This window comes from Oreochromis aureus, linkage group 3, assembly GCF_013358895.1.
Source record: "Oreochromis aureus strain Israel breed Guangdong linkage group 3, ZZ_aureus, whole genome shotgun sequence".
Taxonomy (NCBI): Eukaryota; Metazoa; Chordata; class Actinopteri; order Cichliformes; family Cichlidae; genus Oreochromis; species Oreochromis aureus.
Genome location: NC_052944.1, coordinates 27,073,619 through 27,089,119, shown reverse-complemented (window position 1 = coordinate 27,089,119; position 15,501 = coordinate 27,073,619). Strand labels below are relative to the sequence as shown.

Genomic DNA, 15,501 nt, shown 5'->3' with positions numbered 1-15,501 from the left:
AGAAGTTGGCCTCAGCGCAGTATTTCTGACCCAGAGGCAAACTGGAGAACTCCACATACGACACAACATCCTGAGTCCAGACTGTGCGACTCTGCAAGAAACAAGCATGTATAATGTGTAGCTGGTACTACTACCACTACTGGTACTGCTGCTTGAATGATTCATAGGTCAGTATTAAGTGGCCTAACAAACAAACATTCCCTTGAAAATGGTCAGGTACAAGGACTGGACTGAAAATCAGTGACAAAGCAGCCAAAGAAAAACGTTGAGAGACATTTAGAAAAACTGAAGTATTGCTCAAGAGCATATTAAACAATTACATGAAAGTCTGGCTCATTGGAAACCAAATATTAGAAATGAGGGGTTGCACAGTACTGTAGGTCTTCAAGTCTGTTTTGTATCTACCTATAACTAACACTACATATTTAAAGTGTATTTAGCTTTACTAGCAATACTTCCCTGTTCTTAAATATCAGTAAAACTGGAGACAAAGCATAGCCACACCTGGTATTCTGCACCACTCAGCGCGTTATACACAGTCACTGTGGTCCAGGGATCAATCAGCTTAGAGACGGGACAGCACCTCTCCAGAGAGCACCTCCTGTTGGCAGCACAGGGGAAGTGCACCTGCACCACCATCTGGTCGTCTTTCAAAGAGACGGAGACCGAAGGAGGACTGAAGTCTGCAGAGGAGAGACAGAGGCTTCAAATTCAAACCACCAATGAGATTTGAAAAGTAGACCTGCAGAGTCTCCTCAGTCTGTGGCACATTTTCACTCAGCTTCATTACAGAAACAGAGTATCACTTACTGAAGTCACTGTAGTCAAACTTGCGTGGTTTGAGCCACACAGTGGAGCTGGGACTGAGGTGAACACCGAGGCGAATCATGTTGTACAGCTCAAAGTTTGAGAAGACCTGAGAGATGTCACAGCTTCGGGACGAGATCCAGACGCACCACGGCACATCCTGCCAAGGGTCCCTGCAATAGTAACACCAAAATTTAAGAACAGGGAAGTATTGCATTCAGAATTAACTTTAAAGGTACATATGATATAATTCAACCACATATGCATACCTTTTAAATATGTAATGTCATAGTTAGCTGCAAAGCAGACTGTGCAAAAGTCTTAAGCCAACCCTCTTTTCTTTGGCTTCCCAGGACTCAGACTATCCTGTCATTTTTTAAAGTGCTCTTGAACAATAGTTCTTCAGGCTTTTCACCAATTTTCAGTCCAGTCCTTGTACTCAGAGGTTTTGTCTACAACCCAGTGTTGTGTCTACACAGACAACTTAGCAAACAGCCAATTTAGACATCTATCTTTAGGCATTTTGCTTCTAGAGCCTGTCACAAAACACATAATGTAAAACACAGTGGAGGCTCTGTCATGGTTTGAATCTGTATTTTAGTCAGTGGTGTTGGACATTCTGTCAACACTGATGGAATTATGAACACAGAAAGGTACCATTTTAATCCATCATGTAATATCATCTCACACTGGTAGCAGCTTCATTTTTCAGCACCACAGTGATCCCAGACATATGCAGTAAAAACATACCCGGATAGAAAAACTATCAGTCATGGATTGTCCCCGGACCTCAACATTATTGAAACACTGTGGGATCATCTTGACAGAAAACAGAACAAAGGCAGAAACACGCAAAGAAGAGCTTTGACTGTCCTTCAAGAAGCCTGGAGAACTATTCCTGAAGACTACTTAAAGAAATTAGAAGAGCGCTTGTCTAAGGCTGTGCTGAAGAACAGAGGTGGTCATACCAAATATTGACTCTTAAGCTCATTAAAATTGTAGAGTCTCTATTTCTTCCTCATTCTCCATTTTCATGTATGTTTGCACATGTTTTAATAATTCATCATTTCCCATTCTGAAGAAATCTGAAGAAATGAGGGCTGGCTCAAGAAGTTTCACAGTACCTTAGATCAGCGGTCCCCAACCCCCGGGCCATGGACCGGCTAGAGTGGAGGCTCGGGTGTGAAATTTATGGTTCTTGTTTTGTATTATATATACACCCTTGTTTACCTTTCCATAAGAATCTAACTTGTTTGTATTTCTTGTTATACACATTATTCAGTATTCTTATTGTAATCAGCATGCACAATACAACTCTGCAGTTATATATTAACAGCTGATCCAATGCCAAATCCAAAAGTGTCTGAAGACAGTAAAATCATGATGATCTAATTTAACGTACCTGCTGTAGACACCAGCAGAAATAATAAGGCTATAAAGTGTGCTGAGATAAAAGTGAGCTAAAAAAAAATAAACGTGACACAATAAAATGCAAAGTGTCTGTGCACTGGTGGGAGTAAAATCAGAGTGTGTGAGGTTACAGGAATACGTCTCTCACACACACTCAGACAGACTTACCCCTGCGTCTTTGTCTGCACAGTGTAGGTGGTATTAGGACTGGCACGGGGACAATCCCACTGCAGGAGGCAACCTAAGTCCAGTGATTCCACTGCAGTGTAACAGACTAACTCGCTCGACCCTGGGAAGTTCGCACGAAACCCGTACACCAAAAATAGACACACATAACACACACAGAGGTTCTCATTGGTCAGCAGAGTCCGATTGTCACAATTTTGTTAACACTTTAAAGCACAAGCGCACACAGAGGGAGAAGATGACCTGATGCAAACTGGTTTGTAGCACAGTTTGAACAGGGGGCTTTAACAGCAACGCTGACTTCAGTTCCTACCTGTGATGAACAGGATGTACAACCCCAGCAGCACCATCAACCAGGTTATACTTTGTGTTTCCATGACAACCTGGTGACCTCTGGATCAGGAAAGGGCTTATAGAGCGTGTAAAGTCCTGGAGGTGACTGACTCCCTTTAAAGCAAGACAAATGCACCTGTAAAGAAGCACTGAGACGGAGTAAGCTGCAGGCGAGAATGAGGGCCTGAGGACAGCAGGACGGTGGAAGGGGTGGAGAGAGATAAGGATTTAATTGAAGGCTGGTGATTTTGTAAGGGAGAGGAAAGGCTTTAATCTCCTTAAAGAGGAGGGCCATAAAAATCAAGACTGGGATGGTAATGAGATTCAGAATACTTTATTAATCCCAGAGGAAATTACGTAAAGAAGGAAATGTTCATTTTACTGATCGTTTGGTGCTCCTGTACTCATTAACCCCATTTCAGTTGCCAATTTTATACTTTGCTACCAAACTACAAACACCTTTAAGTCATAAAGAGGAGTATTTTTTTTTTTTAAAAAATATCTAAGAATGAATCATTTCCTTTTAATTTCCTCTCTACTGTTATTAAAGCTGCTTTGCCAAAATGTCCACAACACACGGCAAAAAGTTCCAGTTTGCAGCGTTTATACTGCAACATCAAGAATAACCTAAATGTTTATTTAAATGTATGATTTCCTTTTGGTGATCAACGTCAACCAAACTGCAGATTTTCATTCAGTTTCGTGCCTAATCAAAACTAACAGGTGCTGCAGTGCACTTATGAATACCCTACAATTTCAGAGAGAAAAACCCAACAATTAGACAACACCCCCACAAGCAGCCACTTTGTGACCGTGGGAAGGAAGAACTTCCCTTTAACAGGAAGATACTTCCAGTAGTTCTGAGGATAGAGGCTCCACAGGGTTAATCGCTACTAAAATATCTGCTTATGAGAATGTCTTTGCAATAAAGCCTCGAGACCAGAAGCTTCCTGGTTTCAGTTTGTAGTCTGCTTTCTACAGAAGCTCACGTCTACCATTGGAGAAGGGGGAAAAAAAAAAAAAAAAAAAAAAAAGCACAAAGTCAAAACCCCAAAAATATTGCCCCCCAAAAAACAAACAAAAACACAAGCTTCCATAATGTGGGGAATAAAAGGAGTACTGAATTTTTGGAAATACACCAAGATTTGTCTTTGCTCAGCAAAATAGATGATGGGTTTCACGACTGTTTAGGATCGCTCCAATGTAAATAAATACATTTGGGGCAGATGGGGGTTGTAGATTTTGGTCATAACTGCTGACAATTTATCCTGAAATAGAGATGAAAGACTATAAGAAACACCCCAGGAATCTAAAGCAGCCAAAACAAAGTAGACACGGCAGATCAAAGATATGAGTGCATTCTGTCTTTTTATTCAATGCCATGTTTAAATAATAAGAATCTGTACATCTCTTAAGCAGGTCAAAGACCTTCATTCCCAAATGATAAACAGTTTCCTTATTAACAATAATACAGCTGAAGTGCTTAACCAGGCAATCAGAAGGACCAGAGATCATACAGCAACAAAAATAGTCTTAAGAATGGTGTAGAGCACACACACACACACACACACACACACACACACACACACGCACCTGCATTCAATTCACAAACACACCTCAGCAGAGCATCATACACCTGATAATTAAAGACATCAAAGCAAAACTGCCTGTTCATTCAGCACCGAACATCATTGCAACAACGATAATACTAAGCTGAACATTCCTCATTCCAGGATCCTCTGACATATCAATCTTTACATCTGCAAATATTCAACATCCAACTGAACCGGATCCCAGACTGGAGTGTTTACATGCTGATCAGTTCTGGACGCTGCCGTTCAGATCTATACAGGCACGGCTGACGTCACAGGCTGTGCTGCCCTCAGTCCAGCAGAGGGCGTCGCCTGAAAAGTTTTACGTCCCACAGCTTTATTGGAGAAAATCAGCCCGTTTTGGAGTCTCTCTGTAAAGCGACCCGAACACTTAAGAGTCACCTGTGCGCCAAAAAGTGTGTCTGGAAAATAAGCAGAGTATTGCTGCGTTAAAATCTGTGCAAATTTTAAAGAGGACCTGCTTAATTCCCCAGAGTGTGACCTTTTGGTGCACAGTTTCCATGTCTGCTCTGCGTGTATTTGGTGTTGAAGAATTAGGGTTTATGTTTGCACCCCAGGCAAGGCGAGTCCCGGCTCCAGGCTGGTGGTCGTGGTTGTGGGTGTGGGGGAGGGCGGCAGGCCCTTGGGTCCCGAACAAAGCAGCCCGTGAGAGGCCGCGTGGTCTCCGTTCAAGTTCTTGTAAGGGTTACGCCGTGGAGGAGCTCTCAGACACACTGAGGGGAACCGGAGGCCAGCCAGGCAGCAGCCGGGACATGAGGAGATGACCTCCTCCTGGTCCAGAGAGTGTCCGCTGCCAGAGCCAAAGGGAGAAGAGCCTGCGGGGTCTCCTGTTGGGGAGTGGTAGCCATTGTTGTTGGTTGTGGGAGTGCTGTTGGTGGCGGTGCTCCAGCCCAGTGGTCGACTCACAACCACATTGTTGTTGACCAAACTGGAGAGCGGCGGGAGGCACGGAGGCCCGTTAGAGATGGCCGACCCCCAGCCGTTTGAGAAAGGAGGACTGGATGGTTCTAAGGGAGATGAGAAATGGGAAGGAGGAGAGGAAAGTTTGGAGTAAGCAGACGAAGTGCTGTCTTGCATGTCTGGGGAACTAGTGCAGTCCATTGGCTCCTCCTCCCTCCCTTCCTCCTCCTGCTGCCGCTTCTCTTTCTCATGGTCGAACATGTTTACCGACAGCGCCTCAAGAGACAGAGGGAGGCCTGAATCACTCGCCCTGTAAGCATCCTTCTCTTCTAGAAGACTGTCCTCCTCAGTTGCCTCGTTCACTTCCATCTCAGACGGAGACTCCTCAGAGAGGACGGTGTTCGGTGCCGACGTGAGGTGTGGAGGAGGCGTGCAAGGCAGCGAGTGGCAGCGCCTGTGCCTCCTGGGCATGTCGACGGCATCCGCATCAGATGCAGCGGTGTCATCGCAGTCTGGTGGAGGAGGCAGCGTGAAGGTCAGGGAGATGACCGACTTGCTGGGCGTGTCAAACAGCTTGATCTTCCCGCCTTTGAGGTCCTCCCTCTGGGAGAAGGGGTTAACCCGAGCAGGAGGAGCCAAGGTAGCAGGAGGCAGCGTCTCTGGAGGATGGAGCATGTCGGATTTGCTGCGGGAGAGACGCTGGTCTAACAGCAGGCCGAGGGATCGCCTTCGCACAGGGCTGACAGGCGGAGAAGTTGCTTCTAAAAGCAGAATAATAGTGTTAGTTTACAGAAGTGAGACCGAGTTCTCTTCAGTGAGGCATCTACAGAATGGCTCACCTTTGACAGCTGGTTCGGCCTTCTGTTTTCTCTCAGCTTGTTTCTTCTCCAGCTCTGCTACGATTTGGGAGAAAGCTGGACGGAGCTTTGCGTTCATCTGTCAAATTAGAGGAGAAGGATGGAAAGGTCATAAAACAGGCAGCAGTTATAAATATACAAAAACTAAGATCTGGAGGCATCTGAAACATTTCATCTGGATTTTTGGCATTTAAGCTCAAGTTACAAGAGTCAGTAACTACTGTTAGATGGTCATCTAAAGATGACAGGATCAAGTGTACAAGCGCTTGGCAACTGTAACTAAATGCAAATGGACACTTTTCCTTCAAACATCCAAACAATTTGATCTCTCGTGAAGCTCAAACCTTTGGTCAGTGTACTGCATTGAGATTATATCATGCACAAGTCAAGAACATCACAAAGCGAGCAGCAGTGAGCTAACAGCACATGTGACATGAGACAAAATGCATTTCTTACATTACAGCAGGCGATAGCCAAATTCAGGAAGTGAGACGGGCAGTCTGCCACCATATGTCGAAAGGCCTCCACATCCAGACCAAAATCCTGCAAGAAAACAAAACTGATAAGTTATGTTTAAGTACATGTGGGCACTTTGTTTAAACAGAGTTTCCTTACTCCATCTTCTTTCTATCACAGAGACAAGCGACTGCAACCGGAATCTTCAACTGCTGTACTGTTAAATGGCCACAAGGGGGAGCAGTGCTCTTGTAATAGCTTCAAAAGGTCTTAAAGTGGATTAATACAGTCATCTTAGTTCATAGGCCACATGCAGCCCACTGATCTCAAGCAGGGACCAAAGGGTCCCATTTGGTTCTGTCCCCCTGTCTGCATCACACAATACTACGATTTAATATTAATGCTGTGTCCTAAATAAATGCTATGTTATCATGCTGTTAATAAAGGCTGGTGTAAAACTACAAAGCCAAAGCAAAAAACAGAAGGAGGAAAAAAAAAAAAAAAAAAAAAAAAAAAAGAGGCAAAAATCTTTAAATGTTTTTCACACACTCCATTTTTTTGGTTTTTACCATCTACACTGACTGTTCTGAATAATTTTACTCATGTTCCAGTTTGAGCACACAACTTAAAATCAGTTGAAAAAAACAAAACATAAATAGGTATAAAATGAGAGCTTGAGTGACTTTTTATCCCTGAAGCGAGAGTCAAACAACAGATGGCGCAGCGTTGCACGTCGCTTCTTTTGAGCCCTTTAAGCGTTCGATTTTCAAGCAATAAGTCAGTCAGCTTTCTGTTTGCCTGCAATGACATTAAGAGGATTTCAAAATGATCTACAGCAGCCATCATTTCAAATATTTTTTAATTATCTCTCTCGCCTGTTGCTCAATCTTAGGAGCCATTTTAACAGTGCGGCTTGCACAACCATCGCACTCTGGAGCACTTCAGATGGCGACAGGCTTGAGGGTCTGTCCTTGAGCGGAGACAAACATTAAATCAATAATGGCTTTATTAGAAACTTTCCCCCCCACACTTCCTTAAAAGAGGCCAGATTGTGACTGAGGCGCGAGTGAGATGACAGGAAACAGGATAGGCGATGAAAACGTCGTCATCAGTACCTCAGTGCGTGGCAGGATGTCGGGATCAGCCTGTATCCTCGCAATGATCTCACACAAGATGATACCGTATGCAAACACGTCCACCTGCAGAGAGAGGACGAACAGTCTATCAGCCAGAGATAACACAGCAGCTGAAGATAAGGCCAAATAAAGTGGAAAGACACGCATGCGGACTACGTGTGGCTTCTAATATTATCTGTGTACTTTAAATTCAGATCGGATAAACAGCAAGATAAAAGTCGGTCACTTTTTCATTGTTTAAGCTTGCTTAACAAAACAAGTCTGCTGTAATTTCTCTCAGCTTTCAACAGTATGCGTTTTATAGCCAATTATTATTTTTGTACATATGCACCATATTCTGCATGTGGTTTATAGTCCAAAATACAGTGAACGCTCATTTTACAGCCAATCAAGATTCCCATTACGCTACACAGAAAACAGTCATAACCCAGGCCAACGATTGCACCCATTACATAACCACTTTATTAAATATTGATTGCTGTACATCACTGCCCGTTTCCTCTGTTTATTTGAGCAGCTCTCATCACGCCCACTGTGGACCTTGGACTTCTGAAACAACGTGCAGCTGAAGCGGAGTGAAGAGAGTGAGCTGTCAGTACCTTCTCATTATACACCTCTCCTCTGAGCACCTCCGGAGCCATCCAGTAGGGGGAGCCGACCACAGCCAGAGGCTCCTGGCCTTCTTCCTCACTGCAGGAAAACGGGAAAGAGAAGAGAAGCAAAACCTCTAAATGCACAAGTTTAATGGAATCAGGTTAAATGTGCTTTAGTGTGCTGTTAGGATAATGTGCGTGCACTCTATGCTCGACTTTGTTAAAAGTGATTTCTTCATGATGCAAATATCCTCTAACGCTTTAATATAAAAACGCAAACAATCGACATTTGAATTTAATCTGATTTTTCACTCGTCAGATAAAACAAACTCAAAGGCAGCTCCTGAGGTTTCGTCATTGTGAGTCATTTTGGGCGATTTCACCACTTCAGAAAAAACAATTACCAGAACAGCAAACAGTTGTGATGCTTTGGCTTGCTTTTTCCCCTTTGACATCACATAAAACTAACTAAATAGACTCTCAGAGTTTAATGTTATTCTCAACAGAAGTAAAAGATCTTTCAGCATCGGGGCTTAAAATGGGGAGAGGCAACAATCGGCTGCTTGGCATGAACACTATGCAACTGTTTTTTGTAGTCCATGCTTTCCAGTCTTTATCTAGTTCCAGTTCACATATTTAGGCTGTCATGGTGCCACCTTTGGGGCCTTTAGGACACAGATGTTCACCTTTCAAAAGCCCAGCAGTGACGCATGCAAAACAATATGCACGATGATAACTTTCTATATAGAAGCCTGTGACGTGCAGGAGACCGAAGAAGATGACAGATTGATAAAAGGTGCAACAAGAGCAGGCTTCACAGTCCAATTCAGTGACACAGAAGCTAATCAAGAGAGGTCGTGCGGGGTGAGACGTTGCTCTGTGCAAGCGTACGCGTGTTTGTGTGCACTTCCTCAGTATCTAAGAAACCACAGTGTTTTTCAGTTATGTGGAGATATTGTTGTGCAATTTTTGACCGAATTAAAAAGGAAGGAACACAAGAATGTGCAAGGACAACGTGCTTGCACATATGCCTGCACACACACACACACAGAGCTGGCAGATACTTCCTCTCTGTGCTATTTCCATCTGCTACTGAGGGCTATGATACTGCAAAAAAAAAAAAAAAAAAAAAAAAAAAAAAACAACCCACACCATACAGAAGGGAGAAAGGATGAGTCGAGACGGTCACAGCTCCTAGTGTAAACACCATTTGGAGAAGTGGACTGGAAGAAACAGAGCGACCGCAGAAGGCGGCACAGGGAAAACACCACAACAGAAAAGTCATCAGCATAAACAGTTCAGATGATATCAGCAGAAGGGCGAGAGTGACTTGTTATGAGGGACAGCAGAGATCCAGCAAAGCCGGGAGAGCAAAAGGAGGAGGACTGGAATAGTTTGACCTTATTTGGAGTGCTAAACCCCTGTCATCATCTTTCCTTTCCCTTTTTTCCCTCCCCATGCCACAGGCACAGCAGTTTCACTCAAACACACACACACACACACACACACACACACACACACACACACACGTCAACATCATCCATTTTCTGCTAGCGGTCTGCTGCAGGATGCAACAGTGTTTGAATAAAATCAAGAGCAAACACAGCCTTGAGAAAAAAAGAAAAGAAAAAAAACCCCACAATTGACCAGCTCCTATTGAAACAAAGTCTGGAACAAACAGCTGTCATGTTGGATAGGTGGAAGTATGCAAAAGTCCACAGTGACAGTTACATGGAAGCATCTGTAAAAATGTATTTTTCAGCTCATTGGACACATTTTGGCAGGTTTTGCAGAAAGAGAGACAACCGAAGTCACCCCTCCTGACAGTGACGCACACTTGTGTAAACACAGAAAGTGGCTGGGCACAAACAGAACCAGTGAAAACAGAACACACACAAGCTTACAGTGTCTGTCTCATCTCAGAAGGAGTCGTGTTTTTAACTTAATAGCTGGAGACAGAGGGGAGGATGAGGACTAAAGAGACAAGAGTGTTTGTCAAGTGTGTGTCTGCACATGTGTGGGCAGAGACACACTGGCTATGGCACTGCTTTGAGGTCAGCCTCGACAGCCCTTTTAAACAGTCAGACTCATGTTGTTCTGCTGATGGCCAAAAACATTTTTGCAGAAATGCTGAACATAAAGACAACAAATTCTTTAGTCTCCTTAAAACTCCTTTTTTGGCATTTTCCAAAAGTGAAAAAATTCATAACACTGATGTGCGTCAAGTACCGCATTTCCTCTTTCTAAACTCTGATGCAGAAAGTAAAGCGCTGTCATTTGTTGCGAGTATGTGTTATACTCGTGGATACTACATTAACCTGTTAGTTCTGTGCAGTGACTCAGTCTTTATCAGATAGTTGTGCAGATAACTTTAGTTCAGCTATTTGTTTCAACAACACGCAGCAACCTGCTACACTCGTGGTGTCACTGCTTTTCTTATCTAATAGAGTTAATCATCATCAGCCACCAAAATCCATGCACAGCAAAAGAGAACTCATTACAACATTGCATGCATTTTAACACCTGCCCATAAGCCATGCTGCATGCACCCTCAGGCCACCAATACAAAAGCAGCTCCTCATGCAATTCTTTCTAAAAGGAAAGCCCAACACTGTAATGGACAAAGGCTTGCTTACATTGAAAGGGCTTTCATTTTGACACATGAACACCACATGCAACCACAGGATCAGGTTTTGTTTGTTTGGTTTAAGCTGCCAGATATCAGACTGCAAAAGGCCTACACCTGCAACCCCCTTCCAATCCACAAAGCAACAGATCCCCTACAGCGCCTCCTGCAGGTGGGAGGCTCAAAGGAGGATGGACACACAGGAACTGGTGGAGTCAAGCAAGGCCTGGGTTAAGGCATTCTTAAACACCTCCCCAAGACCATGCTCCAGGTCGAAAACCATGTATTCCTAGTTTGGGCAACCTACTCATTAAACACACAGGAGTTGCTTGGCCCTTGAAACCCATGCAGTAAAGTTCCTGATGTACAGTTTCTGTGCTGATGTTGATGCCAGGGAAGGTTTGGAGCCCTAGAAGCGACTTTGTAACAGCACCACTTACAGTTGATGGTGGAATATCTACAAGGACATTTCACAAACTGGCTTGCTGCAAAGGTGGCATCCTGTTACATCATCACACTCAACTTCATTGAGTTCTTCAGAACGACCCATCCTTTCACAAATGTCTAAAAGCAGACTGCATGTCTGTTCTTGGTTCTATACATCTGTGGCAGCGGGACTGAAAACACCTGAAGTCTAAGATGTGTGGCCCAGTACTTTTGCCCACACAGTGACATTCCCAAGAATACAAACCTCTCTACCACATTTCCAGACAAATGGCTTTTACATGACTGCCAGTTTTTATTTGGGGAGAAACAGACTGAAGCTGAAGCTAGAGCCAAGTAACAACTAGTGGAAATTCATTTCCATTTATGTAAAAACTGCATTTTAACTAATGAACTGTGGGAAAAAATTTCATTTCAAAGTTTTCAGGACCTCCTTCTGGGTCTAGTTCCATACTTCAGGCACAGACGTCAGGACAGTCTCCATCACACCACTTCTTTCGTTGCAAGAGAAAATATTAAGATGCCGCACTGCTTCTTAAATAATTTCTCTATTCTCCAACTATCTTGCAACAAGCCTCATGAGGTTCAGTTGCTGGTCATTTTACAGATTCAGAGAGAATATATTTACATGTGATAACTGTCAGATTAAAAAATAAATAAAAATCAGTTTGCATAAACAAGTCTACAATTTAAAAAAGCCTAACAATTTGTGTGTTTTGTCCCCTCTACTAACACTTTGTTGAACCACTTTTTCTTCTGTAAACATTTTAACGTCTTTTCCCCTCAATCTTCAGAGAGGGGCCCTTTTATGCCAAGAATCTGATCATCCGCCACTTAACAGACATGATGTCAGTGGAAAAATAGCTGCAGAAAATAAAATAAAAAGACACATCTGAGGATTGCTGGTCATTTATAGCCTGTACAGGCCAGTGATGAATTGTAGAAACCACATAAATGTCACTAGAAATGCAGCTGCAAAAACGAAGAGGAAGAGTCATAACGCGACACCAGGAACCAAGCTGTGAGTTAGTGGTGTGTCATAAAAGCTCCCACTAAAAAAAAAAACAAAAAAAAACAAAAAAAAAAAACAAAACAAAAAAAAAAACCCACCACTGAAAAGATCGCTGTGAGCCAAAATGCCGTCCCGTCTGCCTTCCCCTGGACCTATGAAACAGCGGAGGAAGGCAGCGTGTGCCTGTGTACTTTGGAAAAACCCGACTGATCGGGAGTGAGCAACAGTCTCATTTTGTGCGTGACTGTGTCTCATCCGAACGTCTCCAGGAGAAAAGCAGAAGTTGAAGGAAATCTTTCCGAGTGCACGGAGAAAGAGATATGGCATGGAATATAAACAGAGCGGAGAGGAGTGCAGGAGTGGAATTTATTGAGCACGACTTATCTAATCACAGAGCTGATAGGTGTCGACGGACTGACCTGTAATCTGGTATTTTCTCTGCCAGGCCAAAGTCTCCCACCACAGCCGAGCACACGCCACCTTCCCAGCGCACCAGGCAGTTCTGAACAGAGGAGCAAAGGTCACATGAATCACTTTTTTGTTGCAGCAAACTGTGCATCCACAGTATGTGAGAGCGGTGCTTCCTGCATGCCTGCAAAGATGTTTTTGGTTACTTTTTTGGAGGAAGAAGAAGAAGAAAACTTAAATTTAAGAAAATTCAGGCAGAGCATCATATTGCGGTGTTTCCCCCCCATTATCTCCTTTACACTCCTAGAAATACTCTGGACGCAGGACATGTGATGCCCACTGGCTAGTGTTGAATGCAGCGGATTATCAGCTGTTGCATAAAACACGTGACTGGCAGTAGTTTACAAAAGTCCACGACCTGCCGGGAGCACAGATGATAAGCCTGTAATCACCAAATCTGGCACATTTTTACACAATCTTTATTAATGTGCATTTTAAATACAACAAACGTGCACCGGCTCCTGTAGGATACTCAAAAACAACCTATAAAAATAAAATGTGAGAAACACAGACGTGAGTAAGGGCTCTAAGTGTGAAAAGTTTGCCTGCCAAGACTCCCACAGATGTTTCGGCTGCTGTTTGGCACAGACCCAGTTCCAACACTGGACTTCTGTGATAGCATCAGATGTCATTTTACGATTTGTAACGCACCTGCAGCGTCTTTAAATCTGTACTCTGATCTTTTTTTACCCCCTTCTGTTTACTAATCACAAAGTATTTACACTCCTGCGTCTCCCTGTGCGTGTGCGCACACTCACCTGTAGCCCTGGTGCTATTGTGGAGCATTCATACTCCTATGTGCGTCACAACCTTCTGAGCGAGTGGGTTCAGTCAGTGTTGATTCTCAGTGATGTGTGTGAGCAGTACATGAGCACTGTGTATGTTTAATCACCTTGGAGGTCAGGTCTCTGTGGAAGATGCCCTTGCTGTGCAGGTACTTCAGTCCCCGGGCGATATCCAGAGCAAGGCTGAGTCGCACACTCCACGACAGGTACACGTCGCTGCCCAACAGCTGCTCCAGGTTTCCACCATTGATGTACTGAATTATCAGGAGACCAAACAAAAACAGAATTGGTTATATTAATTATACAGATTATGTATGAGTCTCATTCTGCTTAAAAGCTTAAAACGAAGCTCTTCCTCCCCACTGTCACCAAGTGCTTGCTAATGCTCATCATCTGGGTTTCTTCTACTGTAGGTTTTAATCTTTAACCTGAAACTGCTTTGAGTTTAATGAATTTATTTATTTATTTATTTATTTTTTTAAAACAACTTTCTGTGTCTCGAGTTAGACACAGATTGTCCCAAAATACTTGAATTTTACTGCATGTCCAGAGTATGTGAGGGTGGCTGGTGTTCATGTGGCCAATAGTCTCCAGCATTGCTGTTGTGCTATATTAATACAATTTAACTGAACTGAAATGTTGTCATACACAGTCAAACATCAGATCTACTCCAACAACAACTACGGATCCTTTTTTAGTCTATTTTTGTCAAAGTTAAGAGCAGATCAGAATTAAATCTCAAGTTTTCAAGCACTTAATCTTCCTGTGTTGAACTGTGCCAGGCAAGCCTCACTGAAGATTATAGTAGCAAATTTAGGCCATGACTTTTCATATTCATCAAGTCATCTGCTGGGCAAAGACTGGAAATCTGTTTGCATGCATTGTTATTTCAATGGTTGAAAATGTCACTTTCATTTATGAGAAGATGAGCTGACAGCAAAATTTTGAAAAAAAGAGAAAAAGTTTTGAAAAAGAGAAGATTAAACTAAAAAACAGGATATTCTGTAAATTGATATGCAACAAAAGCTCTCGTTTCCACTGAGGCTGCATGATAAACAATTTAACCACAAGGTGACAAGAATTTCCTCTTTTCTAAAAATGTGGATGATGATAAAACCTCTTTGCCAATCAATCATTTAAATAAAAATTAAGAAAAACAAAAGTTATAAAACCTCTGAACAACACGACCCACTAAAGACACTACCCGACGTTAGAGCAGGTACGCCTCTGAGTCCTGACCTTTATCCTTTTTACTGACCAGCTGCACAGTTACTATGGCAACATCTAAGAAACAGGTGACCTGTTATAAACTGTGTGACCTCAGTCTGGTCAGGATTAAGTGTACCGCAGTTGCAGACGCTTGTACAGCCTGTTCTGGGTTTATGTGGTGAAATGAAAATGAAATTTCCTGAATTCTGAGAATTGACAATGAAATTCATACACACATTCATCCAATCAACCTGCCTCAACACGTTTACTAAACTGGAGGGCAGGGCTCAGGTAATTTAATAATAATATTTATGAGTCTTTAAACATTTATTTAAGATCAATTTTCAGATAAACTGACTAAATTAATGTGGTTGACAGTACGCCTGCGTCAGACGACCTTTCAAAAATAACTGACTGCGACTTGTAAAGTTTACACAACAGTAAACAAAGATGGATATTAGATGGGTATATTCAGCAAACTAAAAAGCCAGCCAATGACTTACAGCAGGCCTGATTCTCTCTCTCTCCTCCCCCCGGGACCAATAACTCGACTCGTACCGATTTAAAGTTCAGGATCTGAAGAAACCATCTCTCTACAGCCACATTTAAAACTCAGTCTGTGAGATAAATCTTGTGCGATTTAAATGTATTTCAAAATCAAAAGAG

General features: G+C 42.9%; 1 protein-coding gene across 1 annotated transcript in view; it reads right to left on the bottom strand.

Annotated features, from left to right (window-relative positions):
* Nucleotides 1-4,085: 4,085 nt before the first annotated feature.
* Nucleotides 4,086-15,501, bottom strand: part of tesk1b (testis associated actin remodelling kinase 1b) — a 29,615-nt gene continuing 18,199 nt past the window's right edge. Inside the window, exons 5-11 of the mRNA XM_031756825.2 lie at nucleotides 13,734-13,880; nucleotides 12,793-12,875; nucleotides 8,298-8,388; nucleotides 7,678-7,761; nucleotides 6,563-6,649; nucleotides 6,089-6,185; nucleotides 4,086-6,010 (exon numbers count right to left, since the gene is read on the bottom strand). Coding sequence (XP_031612685.1) covers nucleotides 4,890-6,010; nucleotides 6,089-6,185; nucleotides 6,563-6,649; nucleotides 7,678-7,761; nucleotides 8,298-8,388; nucleotides 12,793-12,875; nucleotides 13,734-13,880 — 1,710 coding nt within the window. The 3' untranslated portion in view covers nucleotides 4,086-4,889. The remainder of the gene's footprint in view (nucleotides 6,011-6,088; nucleotides 6,186-6,562; nucleotides 6,650-7,677; nucleotides 7,762-8,297; nucleotides 8,389-12,792; nucleotides 12,876-13,733; nucleotides 13,881-15,501) is intronic.